This window comes from Sturnus vulgaris, chromosome 1 (assembly GCF_052056855.1).
Source record: "Sturnus vulgaris isolate bStuVul1 chromosome 1, bStuVul1.hap1, whole genome shotgun sequence".
Taxonomy (NCBI): domain Eukaryota; kingdom Metazoa; phylum Chordata; class Aves; order Passeriformes; family Sturnidae; genus Sturnus; species Sturnus vulgaris.
Genome location: NC_142243.1, coordinates 131,472,472 through 131,498,991, shown reverse-complemented (window position 1 = coordinate 131,498,991; position 26,520 = coordinate 131,472,472). Strand labels below are relative to the sequence as shown.

Here is a 26,520-nt window from a genome sequence, read left to right as displayed (position 1 = left end):
TGTAGAATGGATCGAATTTTGAAATAAAACAAAATAAATACGTTTTAATGCATCATTTACAAGGTTCCAAGAAGCTGCTGTGATTATCAGATGCTGCAATCATTTCCAGGAGCTATTTAGAAGAAGCTGTCAATTCCTTCAGAAGTAATATGCCTAGGAGATTTCAAAAAGAGATGCCTTAGTAAATTTCTCTTTTCTAAGTTTGAACTCATCTACAAAGTAAATTATTTAAATTTCTAAATAACTTTTTTTTTTAATAAATCAGGGGGATGGAAAACAGTGTTCTAAAGTCTGCTTGCACAGTGAAATATTCTATATTCTAGATAAAATCACACACATATTTTAATCTGTGGATAAGAAAGAAGATAAGATGGTGGAAATATGAAACAGAAAAAAGTTAAAAATAGAACAATGCAACAATCTATGTAAAAAGAGCTCATACAATCTAGGAGATAAACAGCACATAGATTTATTTTAGAGTTATTTTTCTTTTGATATACAGGATTACCAGGCACTGATCTTCAGTGAGATCTATGCATAAGAATGGGCTTTACAGCTGAATTATTGTTACGGTATTTGCATGGAAAAAGTAAACAGAGTTACATGCCTGCTTCTGTAGACTTCTAGTTGCAGTAATAATTCATCACACATATTTTTGTCTATTCGAAGAACTCACAATGTTATGCAGCAGCATTCAGTGACTGAAATTTTTATTACAATGGCACGTCATTTTTGCTGAGCTAGTTTTGAGTTCAGCACAGTTGGAAGATGAACCTGTTCACCTTATAATATTGTTTGCTTTATTTATTGTTTTTTCCATATTACCCTTTGAGACTCTCACCGTGTAATTTTATGGCTTTCAAGTTGTGTGGGTTGACCTATAACTGTAATAAAAGAATTTGGAATGAGATAACACAAGTTTTTCCATTACTTACAAAAGGTTGAAGCTACTTATTAAACAACTTCATATTCTGTAACTTTGCTAAAATGAATACTTTTTCAAGCAACTGTTTTGTTGTAGTAGACCCTTGCAGCACACAGATTGTATGAGATAGGCCTGTGCCATGAACCCAAACAAGAAAAGACTATGGTTTATGTTTTTAATTCAACCTTTATGAAGAACACTGCATTTCCTAGTTACAAATTAACAGTATGTGATCATCCTACATAACCATAACTACTCCGAGACACAGGTTGTGTTTCTCATGATTCATGCTCTTCTTAAAGAGCATTGAGTTCAGTTCAGATGATGCAAAGAAAACAGAGGAAGATTTGTCTCTCATTCTGTCCCCAAGGGATTGACCCACCAAACCACTCAACATGGATCCCATCACGTCTAATGTACCCCTAAGTTCCATGCCTTTGGTCACACAATCAGCTTTTCCTCCAAGTCAAATAGTGCCCTGTGGATGTGCCTGGACTGCAGGGCAGGTGTGCTCAGGGTGCTCCCCACAGCCCTGCTCCCCCACTCACCAGGACAGCAGGACCTGTGGGCGTAATATTTTTCCTTTCAGCTGTCAGCTCAAGTTTCTTTGCAAAAAAAAAAAGAAGTCAGTGTTCAGGAAGTTAGGACTCTGGGAACAGGGACCACTGACACACACCCAGCTCTCCTCCCACTGCAGAGCTAATGCTTGGCCAAAGCATGCATACTGCCCTGTAAACCAGACACAGTCTGAGTTCTCCAGGATGTAAAGTGAAAATGTCCAAAATACTCAAAAGGAGCTCTAAAATCCTCCAAAGAGGCAGGCAAACCTTCTAAATTAGGATCCTAAATTTCCAGCTGTCTTCCAGTAAAATGTCTCACAAGGCAGATATCTGAAAACTTTAGTAACTACCACCACTGTTAGTAGCACTAACATCCCAGGTAAGTACTTTCTATACAATTAAACTCTGCTGAATTTGCTTGGAATTGCATGCAAAATACATTATCCAAACAGTGGAAAAGGAGAAAAATCCAAACAAAAAGAAAATAAAAATTCAGTCTGTCATATAGCAGCATAAGCCACTTAAAATCCCACTGAAACTCACTGAAAATCAAGGATGAACACTGGATCAAGCTCTCATAGATAGCACTGGGTCCAGTGAACCACAGCCCATCCCCAGCCCGTCTGTGCCATGGAGAAAACTCAAGGCTGAAGGTCTCCTTGTGGCAGGAGTATCCTTGGCTATAGCAGTAACTGCACAACATTTCACAGGCCACCAGGGTAAAAGTATTATGGGATTGTGGCTGGTGGGCAAGAGGAGCTGCTTTTTCTGGCATGAGTTAGGTCATCCCCAAGCTGCTTTCTACTGGTATAAGTTAGGTCATCCCTAAGGCTCTTTTAAATCTCATAGTTAGCCAGGTACTTAGCAGCAAAATACAAGACAATACAAAGTTAGGCATAGCTTGGGGAAGCTGAGGCTAAATGCAAGAATGCTGCATGACTTCACTTGTTTTCTGCTTGGCTATAGTTAGTCTATAGTACCAAACAGATAGTCAAACAGATCCCATCCACATCAGGTGCTATTTCTGGTGGTACTGATACACTGACAGCCCAGTACAACCTTTCATGCATGAACATGGTGTTGTATTCCTTCGAACAAAAAAGCTGTTTCCCTATGTCTGGAGCCACAGGCTATCATGCCCCCAGCTCTTGGGAGCGGGTGGGTTGGAGTTAGGTCATTGCCACCTGTAAGGTTTGTCCTGGGATGCATTTAGTTTTTGAAAGGAGGGAGCTGAAAAGTAAAGAATGAAATATTCTGATGTCTCTGAGGATCTTACAGGGAAGATATGGAAAAGCATGGTTGCATAGACTATTGGCCTTCTAGTGCTAACAAAACTGTTGTTGAGCATTGCCTTGTCATTATGCTTCTTCTTGGAAAGCTACAGATGAGACTGTAAAGATATAAAGTGGATTAGAAAGGGATGAACTAGGCCCTAGCTTCATCTGTCAGAAGGTTAAGGCTTGGATTATGCTGCAATCTGAATTCACAAGTGACTCATCAATTTGCGGTTTCTATTAAAATATATTTTAAGTCCTCAAAATTATTTTGGACAATTCTGTCTTGTGCATGAAAAATATATTTCTGTCTCTATATAATACTGTCTGCAAAAACCAGCAAAGGCTCGTGTATTCCACTATTTACATAATATATTTCCTGTGCCAGTAGTGGTTTACCATAATGACTATATAATCCAAGGGCAGCTTAACATAGAAAGTGCATTTCAATGCTGCATTTTCTTTTTCATTTTTAAAGGATAAAAATACTGATTGAAATGTAGATAAAGTAAGCAATAAACTATTCTGTAGTATTAGCCAAAAAGACACATTCCCCCACCCAAAAGCAGCCATACTTGGTGGCAGTTGCACACATCTCAAGCTGAATTCTAGAGCTGAACACTACTTCTGCAAATTCTGCCACAGCCTAAACACTGTTCCAGCTTCTCTGCCTGGTTTATATGTCAGGAGTAAGCTTGGGAATTTTGTTTGAGTACCTTGATCTAAGATTTAAAAGAAAAAAGTTTTCCAAGGCTTGGGTTCCAAGGATCCCTTTATAAAGCACTAGCCCTTATCTATCATCTGGTTTGTACATCTGTCACCATTAAGACTGACAATAGCAGGATATGTTATACTATACTGTGCTATGCTATGCTATGCTATATACTTTGTATAGGTACAGATGTTTTCACTTTTTCAGAATTAACATAGTCTTCATACTTTTATGAAAGACTTTCAGTTATGATATTTTTCAGATATGTCTTTTAATGTAAGAGTGTAGAAGAACAAGAGACACTCTGTATCATGAAAAGGTTATAATTAAAATCTCTGAAATCACTTGCTTCAAAATGCTTTTTACTCTTATGGTTTCATACGGAAAAGCTGGCAACTTCAGCCAAAGAACAGGATTTCCTTCCACACCTTTCAGGAATGACTGTTCTGCTAATAGCCACTAAGTATCTAATAGGAAAGAAGAAATAAATAAGGCAAATCCAGCCACAACTCAGGATCACACAAGAAAGTGATCTTTCAAAAGAGAGATGACAAAACAGTCCCTGCCTTTGATATAACTTCTGATGATGGACTGAAATAGCTAAGTAAACAACTTGGGTGGTCCTTGTAGAGCTTTTGTGTCATTCATGTAGGACATGTTCATTTGAAAGTTCTTACATTTGCATCTCTTTTGATTTCTGCTCAACAAAATGAAGTTTGTGATGCTTCACATGATGCTTAAATTTTTCTGTTTTCTGACTGAAAATTACGTGTCCTGCTATTTATTTGGGGGATATCCTAAGTTATAATTGGCATGTTTGATTTCCACACATCTTGAGAAACCTTTGGGCTATTATCATTAGGTGCTTTCCTGAGAGTGACGAGAGAAGTCTGGTAGTCAGAGTTAAGAAGTCTCAGAAAAGCCACATACAAAAAAATATTAATGAAAAGCATTTGAATAACAAATGTTTTCAAAGAAAATCATTATCACTCAGATATTGGGTCAAATTCCCAGCTAGCTTCAGTGTAGCTTTTCTGATTTCTGCCAGATATGGATCTGGCTCATGTAGCTCTTGTAAAAATGAACGCTGAAGCTTGGGCTTCTCAGTAAAGTAATTCATTAATCAATGTGTATATCTGCTTATCACCATACATATAATTTCTGAAAATTACAAGAATTTTGTCCTTGCATTCCCTCTAGAATCACAAGGAAAATTTGCATGGACTTCACTGGGTTATGGATCACATCCTGTATATATCTACATTTTTTAATCCTTTCCAATGCTTCCTCTTTCAATGGAAATTAATAGTTTCTTGAATTGAAATTACCAGTTTCCGATTTAGCTTTGCATAAGCAGAGTCCAGTGGGATTAAATATGAATGCTGGCTTGGTTATTCATTAATCATAAAAATATGGTGTGCAGTTAGTTATGTAAGTGATTATTTTTGCACGGAAATGTCTGCTACTTTTATGCCTGTGCAGACGGACCATGACAAGTGCAGCAGAGAACTTATAAACCCATTCACCTTGATATACTGTTTTATCAGAACACACAGAGATGCATAAATGCTCTGGAGCCAACACTGATTTTAGATGTTAGCATAATGAGAGGTCAATGTGTCCAAGCATCTGCATTCAATTGCACAGTTACGGGGAGAAGCAGCAAAAGTTCATGCGAGACTTCTTTTAAATCCTTCTGGCCACATATGACCTATGTAAAGTATTTTATTCTGAGAACTTTTGAAAATGTAAACATTGCAGCTCCTATTCATTTAAAAGTCTGAACAGTCAGATGAACAAGGTTGAGCTAGCCCCAAACAATGCTAAGTTCTTTGCTCCCATTCAGCCACAGTGTTTTGGGTCAGGGAAAAGGGACGAGAACAAGATGTGATGTGCCATTGGAAAATGGTAAGCAGCAACGAGCAAATCAACATCAGATGCAAGTCAGAGGTCTGTTGAAACAGGTTCAGTACTTGGTTTCTTTTCCTGCAGGCTTGCTGGAAGCTGAAATTCTGCACTGGACAGGGTAATTCAATACGCTTGGCATATAAGGAGTTGCCTCACTGGCACAGACATCTTCTATCTAAAAATGAAGGAAATGCTAGTTCCACCTTTGTCTCCTTCCAGTGTCCTTGCGTCACTGGCACCCCATTGTCTTTTCCAAGAACAAAGAATAATCCCAGGCTTGATTCACTGTGCTTCCCTTTGTCGAGGCCAGAGCTCTGTCATGTCCTTGCTCCTTGTAAAAATAAGCCTCATGAATTCTCTCTTTTCTGGTCATTGTTGCTACTATATGTAAGTGTGTTAGGTTCAGATTTTTATTTTCAAGAAAAGATGTAGTGAGATTACAAAAGTTTCATGACATAGCTCCCATTGAAGTCTTCTTCTCTGAGAAAGCCATGCCTTAAAAGTAGTTCCTAGATGGGAAATTGGCCCGTCATGATTTTTTATTTCTTTTTTTACATGGTGAAACAGAGTATGACTGTAAGGAAATAGTAACATTTCTTTAGGTCTTTTGCAAATATAATGGGTATTTGTGACGGCAAAACTTGTCTAAACATTTTTCACTAATATAAATATTTTGAACTGAAGAGATTAACAATCAGTTTCTTGTGTCTTTTATTTGCTGCTGCTTTGTTCAGTAGCTAAAAAAAACACAGGCCAACCTGGTGCATCTCTTGAAGAACTCACAGCTTAACAGCATTGCCAGAAGGAGAACGGGCTGCACATAACAGGTGGAGAAACAGGAGAATGGAAAGATGGAAGGAATCAAGTATAAGGTCTCATGATTACTTAATCACTATGTCCACATCTTGTTCCATAATGCATACAAGATTTCAGCCATCCAATCTACTGAAATCCCTCTCAAGACATGTCAGCCTTTAACTAAACATCCCCCTCTCATCCTGATGAGTTATCCATCCCCTTTGCTGTCTTCTGCATTATCTTGTTATTTTGTTACGCTCATGCTATTTGTGAGTCTTAACATACTATTGCCGTAGTGTTAGCCATGCTGATCACTTAACACATGGAGGTCTCTGGGTTTTCCAGCTGTTCACATCTCTCACACACATCTGTACTACCTACTGCATTTGGGAGTATCCTGTCAGCCAGTGATCTTGACCATCAAACCATTGTAACTCAGTGTAGTATCTGAAGGATACTGCTGGAAGGAGAAAGGCAGCTTCAGTGCTTCAGACTACCCAGGTAGCCCTAATGACTAAAGTTAGTCATCCTAAAAGGGACTTAGTCAGTGTTACCAGTACAGCACCATGTTTTGCCACTGCAAGAGGAAGGTTTTTGTAAGCTGCTCTGTCCCCTTCCTCCAACTCATTGCTCATAAGAGAGCAAGTCTCCAAAGCTGGTCTACCAACAAAAAGGGCAGGCTGTGGTAGCGTCCCTCATGCCTCTGCACTGTTTCTATGCTGTCTCAATATGGATATTTCAATATCCCATCGTATCTCGGGAGGAGTATCAGGTAAAGGGTTGCAGCTCTTCAGAGATCAGCTCTGTGCAGAGCTGTCTGCAGGTCTGGATTGGAGATGGAACAGTGAAACACGGGTTCCTTGCACCCTACATTGTGCCCCAAGCGTGTTTTTCCTTGTACCGGGACATCCTGAGGTGCTGCAAGCCACGCTCTAAAATCCCTGTTCCACATGGAAACGCCAGGGCCGAACTGGGTGGCTGCGCTCACCCTCGGTGCCCACGTTTCACGGGCACAGCAAGGGATGCGCACTAAACTCCCGAGCGGGTCCTTCAGCGCTGCTCTCTCTGCTCGGCGCTCCCCGCTCGGCACCCTCACAGCCCTCCCACGCCGAGGGGGCTCGGTTCCCGAGGGCTCCGCCGCCGGGCTGGCCCCGGTCCGCGGTGCCGCCGTCGGGAGACCCGGGCCCCCCCGCGCCGGGGCCCGCGGAGAGGGAGGGCAGCGCCGGGGGGAGGGGCCCGGCCGGGACGGCCTCATAAATAGCCCTCGGCGGGGCGGCGGCGGGAGGAGCCGTCGGAGCCGCCGCTGCCGTTCCGCGGTCAGAGCCCGGTCAGGACCGCGGACAGCGCCCCCCTCCCCGCGCCCACCATGACGGCGGAGACGCACCTGCAGGGCGTGGAGATCTCGGCCGCGCAGTTCTTCGAGATCTGGCACCACTACGACTCCGACGGTGACTCCTTTCCCTCGGGGGCGCGGGGGGCGAGGGGGGCGAGCCCGCGGGAGGCTGGGGAGACAGCTCGGCTGCCCGCCCGGAGCCGGCCCGGTCCCCGCCCGCCGCCCGCAGCCTCGGGCGCAGCCCCGGAGCCGTCAGGGGTCGGGGCCGGGCGAGGAGCGAGGGGAGCCGCTCGCCGGCAGGGAGAGCCGGGTCGGAGACGCCCCCGCCGGCGCTGGAGAACGGAGAGAGAGTTTGGAGGGAGCGGTGACGGCAGCCGTAACTCTTTCTGTTGTAGGCAATGGGTTCATGGACGGGAAGGAGCTACAAAACTTCATCCAGGAGCTGCAGCAGGCACGGAAGAAGGCAGGCTTGGTAGGTTAATGTTTCGCCCCGCTTTTCCGTCTTCTTCGGGAAAGAAGAGTTTTCATGAGCAAACTTCAGTGCCCCGGTTCCTTCTGTTCTCTCTTGGCATCACACCTGCCGCACCGGGCAAAGGGAAATAGCTTGGTTAGAAAAGAGCAGGTTGCAAATCAGCTAAATCGTCTGCTTTGAAAAAGGTGAAACCAGGGTCCACCTCACTGGTGAGCGGCTCCCGGTCGTGCCTTGCCAGGCTACAAGCTGATACTTCTGACAGTGTTTAAAAAGTCAAGAAATGTGTGGATGCTGTCTTTTTGTCTTGGATGGGACCTTATCCCATTGCAATTAATCTTGTCCGATCCAGATATGTACTCATTAAAACTGGCGGGGAGAAGGAGGGAGAGAAATAAAATTTAAAAAAAAAGGAGGAAGAGAAAAACCCAGAACTTCAGGGTAGTTGGACTCTTAATTTCACCCTAATTTCACCTAATGGGCAGCACGGGCTGAAATGCGTTTCTGCCCCTTGGTGGTCACTAAATAGATCTGCAGATGACTCCTAAACACTTACTGCTCTTCACCGGGAGTAAGAGTACGAAATCCTGGCTGTTTAAATGGCTCAGAGAGACAGTGAAGTTTTTGACAGTGTTGTCAAAACACTTCTGTGTGTGAGTTATCAAAACATTAATTATTCATTTCCTCCAAACTATATCCATACAGGGAGGAAAAGGGAGAAAGAAATTAAAGATTCCGTGTAAAAATACATCCACTTTTAGCATCAAACTCCAGTATATAACTTAATGGACTCAGTCTAAATGAATCTATGCTAAAAGACTTCTGAAGAAATAGAAAAATATATAATTTAAGTGGATGATGTGTGCATGGAGGAAATAGATTAATACTTCATAGTAAAAATGCCTCCAAATTGAGAAGTAGTTTTTCAATAATTAACTTTGCTTTAAAAGTTCCTATATATTTTAGACTTAAATACAGAAAAAAAATAATATGAATAATTGTTTTTGTGGAAAATTTTATCGTCTAAGTTGTATGAGTACAAACTTTGCACATATGAAAATCAGTCTCCCAGCAATGCCTCTAATGTTACTGCAGTCTAGGTAGCAGTTAATTCTTATTAGAGACATTGGTGTAGGCTCTCATTTTCCTGAGTGTAAGTTCAAACTAAAATTAAAAAGAAAAAAAAGCAAAATTCAAGTTAAAAAAAACACAAAATAAAATGGAAAATTGGGAAAGGAACGTGGGTTTTTTAGGAGGAAAAATCTTTTTTTTTCACAGAAAAGATTAAACGACTTCTATACATTTCAAGTACTGCAACAGAACTAATCTGTCTTCTATGCTAAAGTGCAGGAAACTTAAGTTTGCTCGGTAGAAAGAAGATATTAAAGCCTCTTTATATTTAGTATGAATGGCATTATTAGTGGAAATGCTAATATATTATGGAGTAGTTAAAAAGAATTAGAAGCTCAAGATAAAAATATTTATAATTTTAAGGTCAGGATCTTTTCTCTCTTGAGACGTGTGCATCTCTTAAAAACATAGCCTACTCAAAGCAACACAGAAACCCTTTCAGGATTATTCTTACCTGCTACAAATGTTATAATAGATGTGGGTTTTTAAAAATAACTCTTGTCAATATCTGACACTGTATTGTAAAAATGTTCAGATGTTTAAATTTTTCTGTCCCATTTCTCTGATTCAAACCTAGCTTTGGAGTGTTCTGCTGAAAAGAGCAATCTATAGTAGCAAAACCAAATTCAGCACCTGGTCTGTGGGCTCTGGAGTATAGCTATATGTCATCTTAGGTTTCAAATCTAACCTGATTCTTGTATTTGAAGGCTCATTTGCTAAACAAGCATCTCATTAGTTCCTTTCTTGTCTCACGGGATACTAATTCAGTATCTTTGAATATCTATTCTTCTGCCAGATGGGACACATTGAGAAACTAGTGTAGGTTATATGTCATTTCCTTGTCTGTCCTTCTTTTAACACCCCAAAGCTTCTTTGTCATCATTAACTTCTGGATTTCAGGTCACTCTTCAGCTCACTATTTTTGAAATATTCAATTATGCATTCTTCATAGTTGGATTTTACATCAGTCATGCCACATGCATTAAAGAATTACATTGATGCTGTCATTGAATAGGCTGGTTTAATATTTCCCAATATTCTTCCCAACTGCAGAACTGTTCTAATTATGTTCTGATGCTAATCCTTGTATTAATCCACTCAGTAAGCCTGTACTTTCACAGCTGCTTTTTCTCAGACAGAGGGGTAGCATGCAGCTTGATTCAGGCTAGCACCCCAGAAAGGGGGGGAATGTCTGCTCAGAAATTTTATTGCTTGGGCTTTGGTAACATGAGGCATTTCTGCTTCATGCGTTATGGTAGATGCTGAATTGATCTGGTATAACTTCAGCCATGTTTAAAGAACTCATTTTTAAAGATAAAAGCTACAAAAATGTATAAACATAGCTTCTGTTTATTGTGACCCACATTTATGCAATACATTCTTTTTGGGTGTGCCAATTGCTGAAAGAAACACTGGGGTATGAGTGACCAATGCAGACGTTGAGAAAGTGTCAATAGATGGATCTTGTCTGAGCTATTCCACACCCGTTTTTCATTTTCCCTGCCTATATAGATAATGACAATATTTTTCCACAGAAGTATGTGATTTATGAATACAATTATGTGAGTGTTTCCTTGGTGCCGACTAGCCTTACATTTTCAAATCATATTAAAAACCCTAATTTTTCCCACTTGTTGGAAAAATATCTTTTCTGAGATGTCTGAGGTGTGAAGGGCTAGTTTCTTCTACAGTTCAAAAACTGAGCATTGCATCTCTGTCAGGTTTAGTACTAGACTTGGTTAAATTTAGGCAAGTTATTTTGACCAAAAATATTTATTTGAGTAACATAACTCTTCAAGCAGCTCATGAGCAGTTGAAGTGAACACCAAAAAACTCATTATAATTTCTGAATAATGAAGTAGAGAATAAGTTTTTCCTGTTTTGTGTAACCTGTAATCAACTGTGCCTCCTTCAATGGCTGGACACTGTCCGGCACTGCAGAGCTGCTAGTAGAAAGATTAGTAAAATATTTAACCAAGACTAATTAAAATCCAAGTGTCTAATTCTCTATTCTATCTGCTAAGCAAACTTGTCCCCACTTTGGGATCATTAGATGAAAGGTGACTTTGAAGTCCATTATATTAATAACCACATCTCTAATTAAAGCCACAGCAAATTACTAACCTGCTATGGATGACTTTGACAGAAATAGGATACTAGGCCGTGACTGTATCAGCTACAAGGAACTGACATTTTAGTTAGCTTTGGTAGGTGAAATTTGGGACAAGCTACAACGGACTTTGTACTGCTGAGAGCCCCTGGGTCTCCAGTGAGAAAATCATTTAGGTCCTGTATAATCAGATCTATTATGACAACTAAATCTCTTATTTCTAAAGTCTGATGTAACTTCATCTATAACCGTATGATTGTCCATTGTTTCAATATAACTGTAACCTTATTCTTGCTGAATGGTTTCACTAGCTTCCACCTCTAAGAAATACAATGAAAATTAAAAGTTTAATCAGTATTGAAGGTTAATGACATATCAGAGGAAGGCAGGTCAAGTTGAAGTGTGAAATCAAATATTTAGATATTTACCCCAAGGCTGACACTTTTTGCCTTAGCCTAGAATGAGAATAGTATTTAGGGAACAGATGTATAGCAAGCACCATAATGTGTATGGACAACAATGACAGCTTTATTCTGTCAGATTTAAGGTACTGCTTGAAGTTTTCTCCTGCCTAAATCTGCCTTTCTGCATTTAAGCAGTGACATTTTGATTCTGTTTCCATGATAACCAGATACTAAACAGTGAAAAATATGATACTGTGATGAGATCTTTTAAGACTAAAATAGCATCCATTGTTCAGGAAAGATCCACTCAAAGACATGGAAAGACTATTTTGGTGTTCAGATGTATTATGCTGAAATTGTTTTCCTTATTTTGAAGGATTCTCCACTGCCTTCAAGTTACTAATTTAAAAATGAAAACTAAGGAAATGGAGTAATTGCCTATGAACTTCACTATCACCATCCTAAACAAAGGCACTGTTAGACACATCTTCCAACATATCCGGCTTTATAATTTGTTCATTCCGTAAATTATAATAGCGTTCTAAGTATTTAGATGCCAGTCATTCACACCAGCAATAATAGAATTCCCTACGAAGTAAAATTTATCAGAATGACGTTATTTATGACAAAATCAATGCTCGTCTTCATTTAAACTTGGTGAGTGTAGCTGAAATCTATGAGTATTTCATTAAATGTGGTATATTATTTGGCAAATACATTATTCAAGTATGTACACATATGTTTCTTGTATTTTAAAATAATGCTTCTATCATTGTAACTTTGTAGGATTTAACACCTGAAATGAAAGCTTTTGTGGACCAATACGGGAAGTCTACTGATGGAAAAATAGGTATAGTTGAGGTAAGACAGTTACTTTGTAACTTTACTTGAAGAAAATACATTTAGAACAGAACAATGTGAGCATTATGCCAATACTTAAGATTTTTAGATACATAGACTATTTCTTCCTTGCCCTTAAAATCTTTTTTTTTTCTTTTCACTAATGAAACCTTTTCATTAACAAGTAATGCGTTCCTTACCACATTCCAGACATTTCACAAGTCATGTAACCTTTCTCTCTTTATTCAGTACAAATAAGCATCACCAGCAATTTAAGTTTTCTGCAAAGCAGATAAAAGTTCTATTTTAGAAACTTAAATTTAAAAGGTAATTTGATGAAAAGTAATGTGATGTAGTGCTACCTGTGATTTTGAGCTCATACTCTGTCACCACTCCTAATAGTGATGATAACATCTGGATGAACTTTTATTGGGCAGTCACTGTATGTAGTCTATTCTAAAAATCCCCAAATATGGTAAGTCACCATGTTAATCATGACTAAAAAAGAATTTCTTAGGATTTCCTTTCTTGAACTCTAACAGAACTGCAGGCAGAAAATTCTCACATTCCTTACTCCCATTTTCTGAAGAGGATGAAGATCACCAGCTTTTCCTCTACAGTTGCTCAACAATTGTATAACTTAGACAACTTGCTAGGGAGGGGGGAACGAATTGTATTTTCTCTGAATTTCACTCTTCAGCACTGCAAGTCAAAAAGGAGAGTTTGTGGGGTTATAGGGTTACAGCTTGAGAAGTCACTTTTCTGAGCTCAAATCAATGGCTCATTTATGTCACTCTGAGTGCAGAGAGACTGCGGTTTTATTATTAAATGATATTATTATTATATTTTTTTTCCGGATAATAAGAAATCTGACCTAGAGAGCTAATTAAGAAAAAGCTGGAAACAAGCCAGGCCTGCAGAATTTCTACGGTGACCAGCTTTGAGTCAGTATCTAATTTTAAAACAGAGGACTGAATAGAATCTGTAGAAATCAATAGGAAGTATCACTGCTTATACAATAGATCATTTCAAGATACCTTTTCTCCTCTGTCATATGTCTGAATTTTATATACTTGTTTAAAGGCATGTGTAATTACAACTGAACTACTACAGAAATATGAACAATTTGTTTCACTTGCAGCCACAATTGATTTTTTTAAAGTTCATCTTTTAACAATATTTAGCCTTGATCAAATAGCTTTGTATCTAGAAATAAGTAGTGTTTATTTGGTAAAACAATTTTTTGTTGTTGTTTTGGACTAACAAATGCTAATTTATTTATTGAAGAATTTTATTTAAATTAGTCTTTTTGAATATTGTATAGCAAGCACTGATGCAAGAAAAATATGTGAACAGTGCCTGAAAAAGCCTGTGCTTCTTCACTTAGGAAAAGATAACTGGAAGGTTTACCTTTCAAATTCTATTTCTGATTCTGATATTGACTTAATGAGGGAAGATGAGCAAATCCAAGAGGGTCTGATATGGCTCACCACCCCCAGTGAAGTGCCAAGCATGCTCAGCATCCACGGAAGCAACTGAATAGTGATAGTATGGAGTTCAGTGACTGAAGGGACTTTCTCCCTTAATATAGCAGTTTCCAAACCCAATAGCTATATTTTGTTTCCCTTACATCAGCATGAAGCTTGATTTGGAAACTGCTGATGGGACTCATGAAATGTGTGGTACATGCCGAGCAGTATGATATTAAAGTTGGTATTTCGACTTGATTCTCCTTCCTTATATTAAAAAAATTATCCACTATTTCCAGATTGTTCCCATTTACATAGCACATCAAATCGTTTTTCTGAAAATTGTGTAAACGCTGTTTAAGAAAACTTACGTAAAGCCATTCAGACTCCCAGCCCTCAAAATGAACACCCAGCCTTTGACAAAGAATGTGCCAGCCAATAATGAGCTTTCAGGAAAGGTCTGTTGACTGAGATAAAGAGGAGGCCTGAGTGGTTTCACAGAGGAAGAAGTGGATTTTCAGCTCAGATTAAGTGTTGATTCTGTCTTTGCAAGCACGCTGCAGTTAGTTCTCTGGCTATTATCAAGTGTCCTCCAGCTAAAGGCAGAGCCTGACCTGCCCGCTTTCTTGCCATTGTGTAAGAGACCTTTAATTCACCTTTTGTACTCATTGAGACCAATGCTTTCACTGAAATATGGCTGTGAAACCCAAGGTTTCAAAACTCATAACTGCAGCAATTTCACATTCAAATTATTTGAAGATTATGCTGCCATGAAGTTGACTACTTACTAGCCTAAAATATTCTTTGTACTCCCATGCTCTATTGTGGGATTTTAAAGAGGTGAAATGAATTTAAATAGCATTAAATATCAATGGAATTTACTTAGAGAACAATGTCTAGAAAATAGCTCTGATATTCTTTTAGGTACTGAGAGTATTTTTCTGCTAGGCAACCTACAATGACACACCTCAGCCTGCAGCTGACCAGAGAGGAGTCAAGCCAGTCTCAGGCTTTGTAGCTGTCCTCTATTATTTGTGGTCCAGAGATAACCAACCTTCTCCATAAAAGCACCAAAGCTCAAGGCTCACTAAACGGCTATTGCTGCCATACACAGACTTGCAGTGGTCTGCACTCTTACTCAGGCATGCTCACGAAGCCCCCCTCTGCTTATCCCCACTAAGAAGTCATCACTTAAAATAGCACCAGGTTTCCACCTTTCTTCTTGGTAGTAGTATAAAACTGGGACTGGGAACTTGAACCAGTTTCCACACAATCTACTCATCCCTTTAATACTGCAGAGTTTTCCACAAAAAGCAATTTAATGTTTTCCCCTGAGACTTACAAAGGGTGAGAGGTATAGCTTAAAATAAGGTGATTTTCTTCCAGAGGTAATATATTCTGTGCCTCAAATACAGTTTGGTACTGCTAATAAGCTGTTAATGATCCTTTGGACAGTTCCTATTTTATGGTGCCCTTGCAAAATTCACAGGAGCTAGCTATGTCATTGAATGACATCTTATTTATATTTTCCACACAGGCAAATCCTTTCCCATTGTTATAATCAGTCACTTCTCCCAAACTATCTTTGTTATTCTAAATAGTTCTTCCATTCAACATTTGCTATTAAATAGGAGTGTACTCTAAAAATCAAAGCTTTTCTGCTGTGAGAGAAATAAAGGCATTTTTTCATAAATCAGGGCTAGGTTACACCCATTTAGTTATTGTGTACACATAAATATATGCTTACCCATTCATGTATATGCTATTTCTAATGGAGTAGGTTTTGAAAGCTGCTGAAAAAATGCGTTTCTTAGGTTGATTTTGATTTCAGGTTCAACCACTTAGCAGAAGCACTCAGAAGGCTCTGATGAGCCTGACAGCCTGTCATCAGCTGTGCCATTTCTGTAAAGGAGAGTGCTCTGATGTGTCTTTTCAGCTGTACCAACACTAAAAGAATTTAGCTGATTCCTTGTATATATGATTTTAGAGAAACAAGAGATATGTCTCTATAACTTTGTTGTGTCTGTGGGGTGAGAGCTGAAGTCACGTATGGCTCTGCTGGTTCCCAATAAAAAAGCCTCAGCAATTAGGCAATAGCACTGAAATAGGCAGAACAAAAGATTTGAGAGTGTGAAACGAAGGCAGAAAAACAAAAATTTTAATCAAAATTTTAAGATGGGACTCCAGAAAGTCTGCAGATGTCATTTTATATGAAAGAAAGCAGCTAAGAAATCTGTCTTTCTCCATTTTCTCCATAGTAAGCACAGCTGGTCTATTCTTCAAGTAAAAAGTTTTTTTTTTAATCAAAACATATTTCATATATTTTGAGGACAGAAAAAAAACTTGGGCTTTTGTTAAAAACAAAAGATGCTAGATTTTACATTAAATTATACAGCATACTTTCCATCTTCTACATTTGTCAGTTGCCAAAATTGGGTTATAGTAAATGAACATTTTCAATAATCAGTTCAATAATGTCTGATTTTTAAAAAGCCTTTTGAAGAAAAGAGGCATTGGAAGAACCGTCCCTGGTTTTGCAGGGCTAAAAGCCTTCTTGATTTCTTTCTGGTATTTATAGCTCTTTTTGAACACATCTCTGTGACTGACAAATGAGAATTGCCATCCCTTACTCTCCCTATTTTCTTTTTTATTCTTTCTCCTGGCTTTTCCTGATATTTAACCATTTAGATTACATGCATGTTCTTCATGTCAGTGTTCCTTTCTTTCTTGGTATCTGAATAGTCTATATTTCTCAGTTTCCTAATTCATGGTCATTCACAGTTATCCTCTGTGAATCCTTGTGTTATGCTTTCTCTTCATGCTAATTCAATGGATGTTAATACAGATTCTAATTCTGCATGGGCGATTTTTTCGCTCCTTTCCCCAGCTAGCCTTTTGTTGATATGCTACCTCATTCCCTTCTCTCAGACCTCAAGTTCTGTTTGACCTTGGTGACTGACAAAGCTGCAAGCCAGAAGCCTTTCAGAGGCATCTTCCAAACACTTCAGCTAGCAGGATGAAGCTTCCAAGTGGGCCACAATATGGCAGCAGCAGTATGAGCACAAAGAATTTCATACACTTTTAAAAATCTTCATGCTCTATTACAGGCTCAGCTGGCCTAATGAAGAGCCAAAATTTAATCTTTCTCAAATTCTATTACAGCTTGCTCAGGTATTGCCAACGGAAGAGAATTTCCTGTTGTTCTTCAGATGCCAGCAGCTAAAGTCAAGTGAAGATTTCATGCAGGTATGAAAAGTTGCAGTATATATACTGCAGGTATGCAGTATGAAAAGTTGCCTGTTGTAAAACCATTGAAGACCTGTTTGCCATAAACATATCATTAAAGCATTCACATTCTGATTGCAGACATGGAGGAAATATGACAGCGACCACAGTGGCTTCATTGATTCGGAGGAACTTAAGGTAAACCAATATCTTTGAGCATGCACAACATGAGAACAGGTGTTGGATTACAGTCTGTGCTGCTATCTCTTTCGTCAGATATCCACCTGTGCATGTTTTTGCATTTCAAACTTGGCAAAAAATGCAATACAATTAGCTGATGTTTTTATTGCCAGTAAATTACTTAGAGTGAAACTCTAATCTGATCAATGTTTTTTTAAGCCATGTTTTAATTCAGATCAGTGTTGGTATTAAATTACTTAGGGTACCAGATAGTTTAGAAGTAGAGAATGATTAAGAAAGCAAGATCAGTCTCTGACAGCTATGTTGGTTATTTTTCTGGCCTCTTAGGGAAAAGAGCTGCTCTGTTGTTTTTTTCTTGAGAGCATCACTACTGTTAATCACTATGCTGCTGGACAGTCGATGCTGTCTCAAGTACCATGTAACCCTACAATTTCCTAGCTGTAATACTGCTACACTAACACAAATGGAACTGTGCTGCCTCTGCTTGGTTAACCTCGTAGGATTTTGGTATCAGCTTTAATATGCACAAATAAGAGCAGAATTGAGGTTACCCCATTAGCCATCTCAGCCTTACACAAGTCTGGAAACAAGAGTGATTTTATTTCCCTAGTCATACAACCAACATCAATTTGCCAATGTTGAGTTAGTGTCACTGAATCACAGGTGGGTGTTAGGAAGCTCTGGAGGTCATCTGGTCCAGCCCCTCTGCTCAAGCAAGACCACTGAGAGCCAGTTGCCCAGCACGTTGTTCAGTGGCATTTGCTTGTCTCCAAGAATGAAGACTCTACAGCCTCCATGGACAACCTGTGCCAGTGCTGTGTCATCAGAAAATGTGTTTTCTGATGCTCAGAGGGAACATTTTGTGTTTCACTTTGTGACCATTGCTTCTGGTCCTGTCAGTAGCCTAGCTCCATCCTCTTTGCACCCTCCCTTGAAGTATTTATATACTTTGATGATGTTCTCTTGAAGCTCCTCTTCTCCAAGCTTAAGTGTCCCAGTTCTCTCTGCCTTTCTTCATAGAGCAGAGATGCTCATATACAACAGAAAGGTGCCATTTTCCACAGTTCAACTGCATTTGATTCATTATTGTAGCTTTACATTCAAATAATCAAAGCAATCCATTGCAAGAGAAAGATCTAGCAGTGTTTATCCATCTACTTTGGACTATTCTGTCCGTATGTGGTATAAAGAAGAGTGATGTAAGTTTTAAATAAAGCACCAGGAGATCAAATTGTTCAAAATCTTTACTGTTCTTCTACTCAGAAGAGGAATCCATGACAGAAAATTCACATCTTTTTTTCCTTTTCCCTTTCTCTTTTGAGTTTGATACCTGTGTGACATTTGCTGAGGATCTAAGCTTAGTGTAACCCTCAGGCAGACAAGCCCATTCTTCTGCTGACTGGTTGCACCAGGTCGGTGTATTTAAAGTTGGTAGGATCAGGAGAAGGTAGCACTTGAAAACTCTCCAGCTGTTAGATGATGCCTGCTGACTGCTATATTTTAAAATAGATTTTAAAATGCAGGGCTGATTGAGGGCCAGATGAAGAATGAATAATTTTAACTGAATCTCTAATGGTTCATCTCTCTTGTGCTGTGAGGTTTCGTTTGCCTCAGAGAAAGAGGCCATTTTAACACTGAAAATAAGACATAAATGTCCAGTTTTATTTTTAGATCAGTATTTCTTGGCAAGCCCAAACATTTTTAAGTATTTGCTATGGGAGGAGTACACCCACTTGCAACTTTGTATGTGAAATTTAAGCTAGAAATCAGGAAAACTTTCTAACAATAGTAATGGCAAGAGAATGTGTTGTCTAAGGGGGAGGCAGACTGTTAATCGCTGCCTGTATTTAGGAAAGGTTTGGCAATAGCTCAGATCAGAGACTACTTCAGAAAGTTTAGATAGGTAGAATCCTGTCTTGAGACATGCACTGAAGAGTCTTTTAATTGCCCTTCCAGTTCTATTTTCCATTGAAGCGCACAAGATTAAACATATTTCTGTAACGTCCATTCACATTTCAGTTGTGTTCTTCATTACACAGGCTACCAGGAAGGGCCTCCAGTGTTGAGGGTGCCAGGCTAAAAGAACTATAGTGGGTGTTAGATATATGACTATTGACATGTTTGCATTCAGGTCCAGGAATATAAGTTTTTTCTTTTATAAGCTCTCACATTTTCTATCTTGAAATGTGGCCAAAAATTCCATGAAGATAATGACACTCCAGCTGATTACAGGAATTAGATCCTTCATCAGGTCTTCAAATACCCTTGCTTTACAATTTGGTATCTTCCTTTTTTTTGATGTCACAGATCTACTACAGAAATTTAAAACACTGAATGGGTGGAAACCATCTTATTTTTTGAAGTAAAAATGACTGGTGTTTCAAGTTACGTGACACCAAATTCTCATTCAAAAAATGTAATGAAATTGGCTGCACACATTTAAAATACAAGGTAGGGGGAAGCAATGTTCACTTCTAGCATCAGGTACTGCCATAGGCAAGGAAGAAACTCAATTAATCATTGATCCTTTCTGTAAAATTGTTCCGATGCTGCAAGAAGTGATTAGGCATACAAGCTTTCAAGGAGACCCAAGGTTAATTGGTTTAGTTTACTGATAGTGCTTATTAAGATGCAATATACTTGAAAGCCAAACCTTTTTCACAATACAACAAATGGCATATGATGCAGGAAGTTTTATCACTTTTTCCAAATAAAATGCAATATACTTGAACTTACCAAAAGAAGCATATATTCTTAGCTGTTAATAACTAGCTTTTCCTACTTATTTGGAACTTCAGTAGTAAATACTAAAGTGGAACTAAAATAGTATTTCCCATTACTTTAATCTGAAGTTAGCAAGTCAAACATTTTATACTGTAGATAAAAATTCACCTATTACTCTATTTATTTTAACAGAGCTTCTTAAAAGATTTGTTACAGAAAGCAAATAAGCAGATTGAAGACTCAAAGCTAACAGAATACACAGAAATAATGGTAAGTTCATTTACAGGCATAATGGGTTAATGGGCAGTTTTCAGTACTGCTAAAAAAGAAAAATCCAGGAATTTTTAACCTTCTTGGTATTTATATAATATCATACCATGCCATTGTACTTTCCCTGTTTTGTTCCCTTGTGCCACTAGTTATAAAACCAAAGTCTCCACATTTCATAGGAGCAAAATTGTTCTTGTCAGAAATATATTATTATGTTTAGATCAAAATAAGTTGGTGTTACTTTCTGTTTTGCCTTCTTACAGTGCTGTGATGTCTGTCTCTTGTCTTAAAAGCTATGCTGGCTTCCTTAGATTTACAAACATCTCACACTTTCCTTCTCCCCTTGCTTCAAGAAAGACAAATTGGTGTTTTAGATCAAACACTATAGCAAAACTGTTACCTCCCTGGCCTTAAATCAGTCCATCTTTGAAACAACCCATGGTAAGGACCAGTACTGGCTTCTGCATGAGCTTTTCAAGAAAAAAAAGAATTCTGGTCTCCAGGAAATGTGTAACACTGTATTTTTTGTTTTACCGGCTTATTTTCATCTTAAAATACTTTAAACAATCAAAAATATGGGGGATGCACTAGTCCTCAAACTGGCTTAAGATGTCTGAGTAAAACTTGTGTTTCTTCTGGAAAAAGTCTGCTGGTTCATTGTACCATTTACATAGAATTGTCACTGTTCATCCACTGCTGAAGATATAATTTCCATTTAGGGAGCTTTTTGATCTCCATCCTAAAGCATGCTACAAGTTCTGGCCTCTGCAGAGGCACACAATGACAAAGAATTTAGTTGTAAGAGAAAAAAAAATTAGCCCAGATCTCCAATCATCTCCTCAGAAGACAGAAGGATAATAAAAAATGCACAGTCCTGACCAGCTGCTGGCAGGCAGAGCCAGCCACTAACCACTCATCAAAATACAAAATAAGTTCATTTCACAGCTGCCACTGCTTACCTCCCTCAAATGCAAATCTGTTTTCCTGGGAAATGCACACAAGGCAGATGCTTTTATACAAAGTAAAGAAGTGTTAAAATGAACCATGGTGTTGTGTAGAAATAAATGTTTGTAGAATTGGTCACTTTTTCTGGTATCCTTTGTCATTTGTTGTGTATTAGCAAAGTGAAATTAGGTGTTTTTTTCATTGCATTACATTAGTTCCCTCTTTAAAAGGATATATGTTTATGTATATATGTCAATACAGGATGTTGCTTTTCCTCTTATCTATAAATTACATCTAAAATTACTGTGATTGCAGGTGGTATGATGGAGAGTGGGTGGTGGTGCTTTCAAAACAATGCTTTGTAGTCTGCTGCTTTTGAGACTCTTTTATACAGCAAGTGCAATATAATGTTCAAAAGTAGAAAAATGGAACTATACAGACATAAATATTGGAAGAGAAAGTCTTATGCAAGAGCAGTATCTTTATCTACTTCTAACAGCTATTAGAAGTTGTTTGTGTCTTTCAAGTGGCAGGAACTCATCCTTTCAAGGCCTCAAAGGAGAACACTTTAATAATATAGTTATTAAGAAGTATTAGGAAAAGTAATCATTTATTTTTTGAAATTATATTAACATAGTTATTACTATAATTTAATTATGCTTCTTTGGAGAGATTTATTTTCCCATTTTCATACCATCAAGAACATAGGATCATCTGCAAATCTGTTCACCTTTTTCTTTTTTAAATATAGCACAGTAACAAAATATTGTCTTTACTTAAATACTTAGACCTAGTCAATTGAATGAAATATCTATTGTTTTCTGTCTTGGGAATTGAATGCCTTGGTTTCTATTGCACTTTACCCAACAGTTTTTTCATCTTTATGAATAGAGAATAATGATTCTATTATTCAATCATGACATAAAGTCAAAAGTAAAATGTTATCACATCAACACTCCTGTTATTTATAAATAATTACATGCACATTTCTCATACAGGACATTCACTCATCAGTATAGGCAGGTTAAGAGCTATCTACCACAGGTTAATCAGAATTGCTCATCTGGTTTCTTGTCAAGATTTTGCAGTAGAATTAATTAATATAAATTACTTAGTCAGTACTTAAATGTATTAAACAGCAGATGTGACCTGGGGACATAATTTCAGGACAAAGTTAATTGGATTTAAGTTTACCAAATAAGCATTTTCTTCATTAGGTTAATTAATTTTGATTAGCAATGTAAATTTATATATTCTTCCAGCTCAGGATGTTTGATGCAAACAATGATGGAAAGCTGGAGCTGACTGAACTGGCCAGGTATGTCTTCTGTTTGTTTTCACAACAAATATCATATACCAAGTGCTGTAATGGGAACAGTTAAATATTTTGACTTTTGTTTTTTTCTCTCCAAAGACTACTTCCTGTACAGGAAAACTTTCTTATTAAATTTCAGGTATGAATATTCACATTCTTCAGGTAACCTGTTACCATCACACAGTGTCATTAATGGGTTTGTTTTCCTTTTGGCATTTAGGGTGTCAAAATGTGTGCAAAAGAATTCAATAATGCCTTTGAGATGTATGATCAAGTAAGTCTTAAAAAATGTTTTTATTAATGGCATAGTTTATTGGCAGTTCTTTTCTGAATTTGTGGAGAACTAGCCATAGCCTCTGGAATTAAAAATAAATGTTTAAACTAATCTTTAATGGTATTTTTCAGGACGGCAATGGCTATATAGATGAAAATGAACTTGATGCCCTACTGAAGGATCTCTGTGAAAAGAACAAAAAGGTAATCCTAGAGGGCTTCTTTCCCCTTAGAGATTAGATTTAATTTGGATTTTAAGGACACCTTAATCCACCTTAATAAGATAAATATAGAGCTTCTAAGTCATAATTCCTGAAGTCAAAGTACAACTAAAAATTGTGGTGGAAATAATAGCAATGTAAATCCTGAACTGGGTGAGTTGTGATTACACAGTTGTTACACTGTCAAGAGCTTGCTTCCTTCTGGGACACTAGCTAGCAAACATATGGCTCTCATATAGATAATATACAAATATATAAAAACATTTTAGTGTGTTACTGTCAGACAGGCTGAGAATACCTGGGATTTTCCTCATTTCCTGCCATTGGAAGTAAACTTGTTCATGCTGATAACTAAACAGGATTATAAAGCATTATCTGTTCTTTAAATAGGAATTAGACATTACCAACCTTGCAACATACAAGAAAAGCATCATGGCCTTGTCTGATGGAGGAAAGCTTTACCGAGCAGAATTGGCTCTTATTCTCTGTGCTGAGGAAAACTAGAGCTCTTCTATCATGTCCACTTAACTAGTGATGTACTCTACACAATAACTGTGCACTATAAGGGAGTAGGCTGTATTTTTAAACTGCATATAGAAAATTAGCCAGGATGTGTGGCACATTCCTTTCAGTTTGTTTCTATACTGTTTGAAATGTACAGTTTTTGTAACAATAAGATTGATAAAGAGAATGTCAGTGTTTGGGCCAGTCTGTATATTCAAAAAGAAACTAAATATGTCAGGGTTGGTTTTGGTTTTGGTTGGGTTTTTTGCTCTCATAAACACAGCTGGAGAAAAATTAAACCTGCTGACATTGCTGTGGTCATCATATCCTTTGACACTCGCAACATTTCTTGTAAAATTACATAACAAAAAGACCTATACATAATTTTTCCCATAACAAATAAATGTGGGTTTTTAAAATATAAAACATGAATAAATATGATCTAGGTCTGAAATAGGAAAGAGACATTGGCATGTCTAATTTAAAAAATGTAATAAGGCACTAAGAAATACTTGCAGTTGTTAAACCACCCTCTTACAGGTCTGTACTCTCTGCAATCTTACAATTACTCTTCTCATTACGAATTCATAGCATATAGACAAAGCATTTATCTGGAATAGATCTCCATGCAGTAGTTGATAAAAATATAGTGTTCTCAATCTAGCTGTTTTACTGAATTTAAACATAGGCACTTCAGAAATAAATGCCTTTAATCTGTCTTGAAATCCTGGCTAAATGACAGGTAGTATAGTTAATACACAGATTAACATATGATATTATAAGTGTACCTTTCATGACTATTGCTGTGTCAGAGAATATGACAATCCATTTTCTAAACTATTTTCACATTTTGCAGGTTATAATTATTCTAGTAAATTGCTGTTTTTACATCATATTCTGTGTAATCGATAATTAAATTTAATATCCTAAGATTATTGGTGTCTAGTTTGTGTATCTCCTGGATTCTTGTACCTGTACCATGTAAAGAACAAACTGACTATTTTAAAAAATGTGCCTCCTTGGATCTTACTAAATTACTAGTCTATCTCACTAGCATTAAAATTTGACAATAAATTAAGAAAAAAATATTACAGGTTTTATAAAAAATCATTAATTTAGTTTACATGGGCTCTGCTTTTTATTATATTAGAGATGTATTTTTTAAATGGGAACTATACTATGAAGCAGCCCTATCTTCTTGCATCCTTGGGTTTTTTTGGCCTGGCTTTCTTTTTACTTTACACCAATTTTATGCTAGACAACTTCATGAATGTCCAGGCCACGGCTCCCAGTAAGTACTGGAGAAGGAAGGAAATTGGGCTGTGTCTTAAAGCCAATACACCTATGCTGCCTCCATGTACAACTGTTTCAGAAGCAGATTAGCTATATACAACTTCTCAGATGCATTTCTGTGTCATATTTAACAAATGGAAGCAAATGCATTTTATTTGAAATGTGTCTCAAACAATTGAGGCTCAGTCCTTCAAGATTACAGTCAATGAACTTCCACTGAAATGAGTCCTTGAATTCATTCAAAATGAATCCTCATGTGAACTCAAGCAAATAAATACCATTTCAGGAATGGCCTAATGGCCTTGGGCTCTCTCCAGGCTGAGCCTTGGAAAGTTAAGTGGTAGGTATGTGGTGCTGGATGGGGTCTTGCTGGGAAAAAAAAAAACACATACAAAATCTAAAATGAGGTTAAACCAGCTCATTCTCACTGTTTTACTTCCACTCCATGCACAGTGATTTAACGTCTTACCTGCTTGTCTCCTCTTTTCTCTATGCAATGTGAAATACAATTGTGTATATTAAGTGAAGGAACAGTGAATCTGCCTATCAGTACAATAAATGATTGATATTGTTCATACTGTCCACGTGAAACCCTGGATTTTGCCTTATTTTGACATTTTAAAAGTGTAAAGAAGAAAACCCCAAAACTTTTATGTTAAAAATATGTTTGCTACATCATCACAGTGAGAGATAAAGCTTTTCAAGGGCTTTGACAGAGTCACCACAGAAACGGAACTCTGTCTTCCTGAACATGAGTAAAGGTAACTGTCACAGATCTGTTCTGAAGCCACCCTCGTGCTACTGCTGCTGCTCACCAGCTGGCTCTGCTGCAGGGCACAACACAGAAAGCAGGTCTCAGTCACCCACAGGCACAATGTTTCCTGCAGTTATTTCTCTTAAATAAAATCTGGACTAAATGACAGCAATTTAAAACTCCAGTTCTGGCAAACGTGCCTACTGTCAGTGCAAGGCAAATTGTGACAAGTACGGGTAAGTCAAAACTGCTGTAAAACCTCCAGGTTTTAAACTCTAAATCACTCCTGGCAGACGTTTTTAAATGTCAGAGTTGGGGCAGAACAAGGCATAATAATAAGAGAGATGATGATAGGGAAGATTTCTTCTTTCTTCTGGTAGACATCTGGTGACCAAAGAAAAGCAAAATCATAGCATGCACAAAGATTAACTACATGATGTAGTGCAGGTATGCCATATTCCAGCTAAACAGAAACTGAGACAGAGCTACTTAGGATCCCCTTTACTGAAGCTATTAATCATTTTGCTGCCTAGAAATACATAATTTATTAAAATAAACATGCAAATAAGCACTCAAGCTAACCAAAATACCAAAAGTCACTGTCCTACAAATTACAAGTATGCAGTAAAATATTTTAGGCCATTCTAGTTTAAATGTGTACAGATTAAAGCTTAAAATAGCACTAGGTACTCAAATCAAAGAAGGTAATCTTCTAGAAATTTTAAAGTACAAACCAGCAAACTGAAAGAATAATAACAATAGTAACTATGAGGCCCTTCATAAACCCATGGCATTATAAATGCAGTGTTTGCTGACAGAAGTAAACCTTAACAGTACCAGGTCAGGCAGAGTGAGTGCCTGC

General features: G+C 37.9%; 1 protein-coding gene and 1 long non-coding RNA gene across 9 annotated transcripts in view; one reads left to right on the top strand and one right to left on the bottom strand.

Moving 5' to 3' along the window:
• Positions 1-7,683, bottom strand: part of LOC148225527 (uncharacterized) — a 183,075-nt gene extending 175,392 nt beyond the window's left edge. For 7 of the 8 annotated variants that reach the window (XR_015807928.1, XR_015807923.1, XR_015807925.1 and 4 more), the window contains exon 1: positions 7,562-7,680. This is a non-coding gene — a long non-coding RNA (uncharacterized LOC148225527). Of the gene's footprint in view, positions 1-7,561 lie in introns of all 8 variants that reach the window. The other variant, XR_015807930.1, reaches the window with a different exon arrangement.
• Positions 7,431-25,495, top strand: CALB1 (calbindin 1). The gene is made up of 11 exons (XM_014870769.2): positions 7,431-7,625; positions 7,906-7,982; positions 12,411-12,485; positions 17,096-17,179; positions 17,300-17,356; positions 20,276-20,353; positions 22,561-22,616; positions 22,713-22,752; positions 22,834-22,887; positions 23,019-23,090; positions 23,498-25,495. Exons 1-11 carry the CDS (start codon positions 7,544-7,546, stop codon positions 23,609-23,611), a joined length of 789 nt encoding a protein of 262 aa, XP_014726255.1. The 5' UTR covers positions 7,431-7,543; the 3' UTR covers positions 23,612-25,495.
• The last annotated feature ends 1,025 nt before the right edge of the window (positions 25,496-26,520 follow it).

What these genes read in the sequence shown, in the direction of transcription:
- CALB1 (XM_014870769.2), top strand. Translation starts at nt 7,544, where the DNA reads ATGACGGCGGAGACGCACCTGCAGGGCGTGGAGATCTCGGCCGCGCAG. An exon ending in GAAAAATAGGTATAGTTGAG is followed by an intron (nt 12,486 to 17,095) that starts GTAAGACAGTTA and finishes ATTCTATTACAG; the next exon opens with CTTGCTCAGGTATTGCCAAC. An exon ending in TCTGTGAAAAGAACAAAAAG is followed by an intron (nt 23,091 to 23,497) that starts GTAATCCTAGAG and finishes TTCTTTAAATAG; the next exon opens with GAATTAGACATTACCAACCT.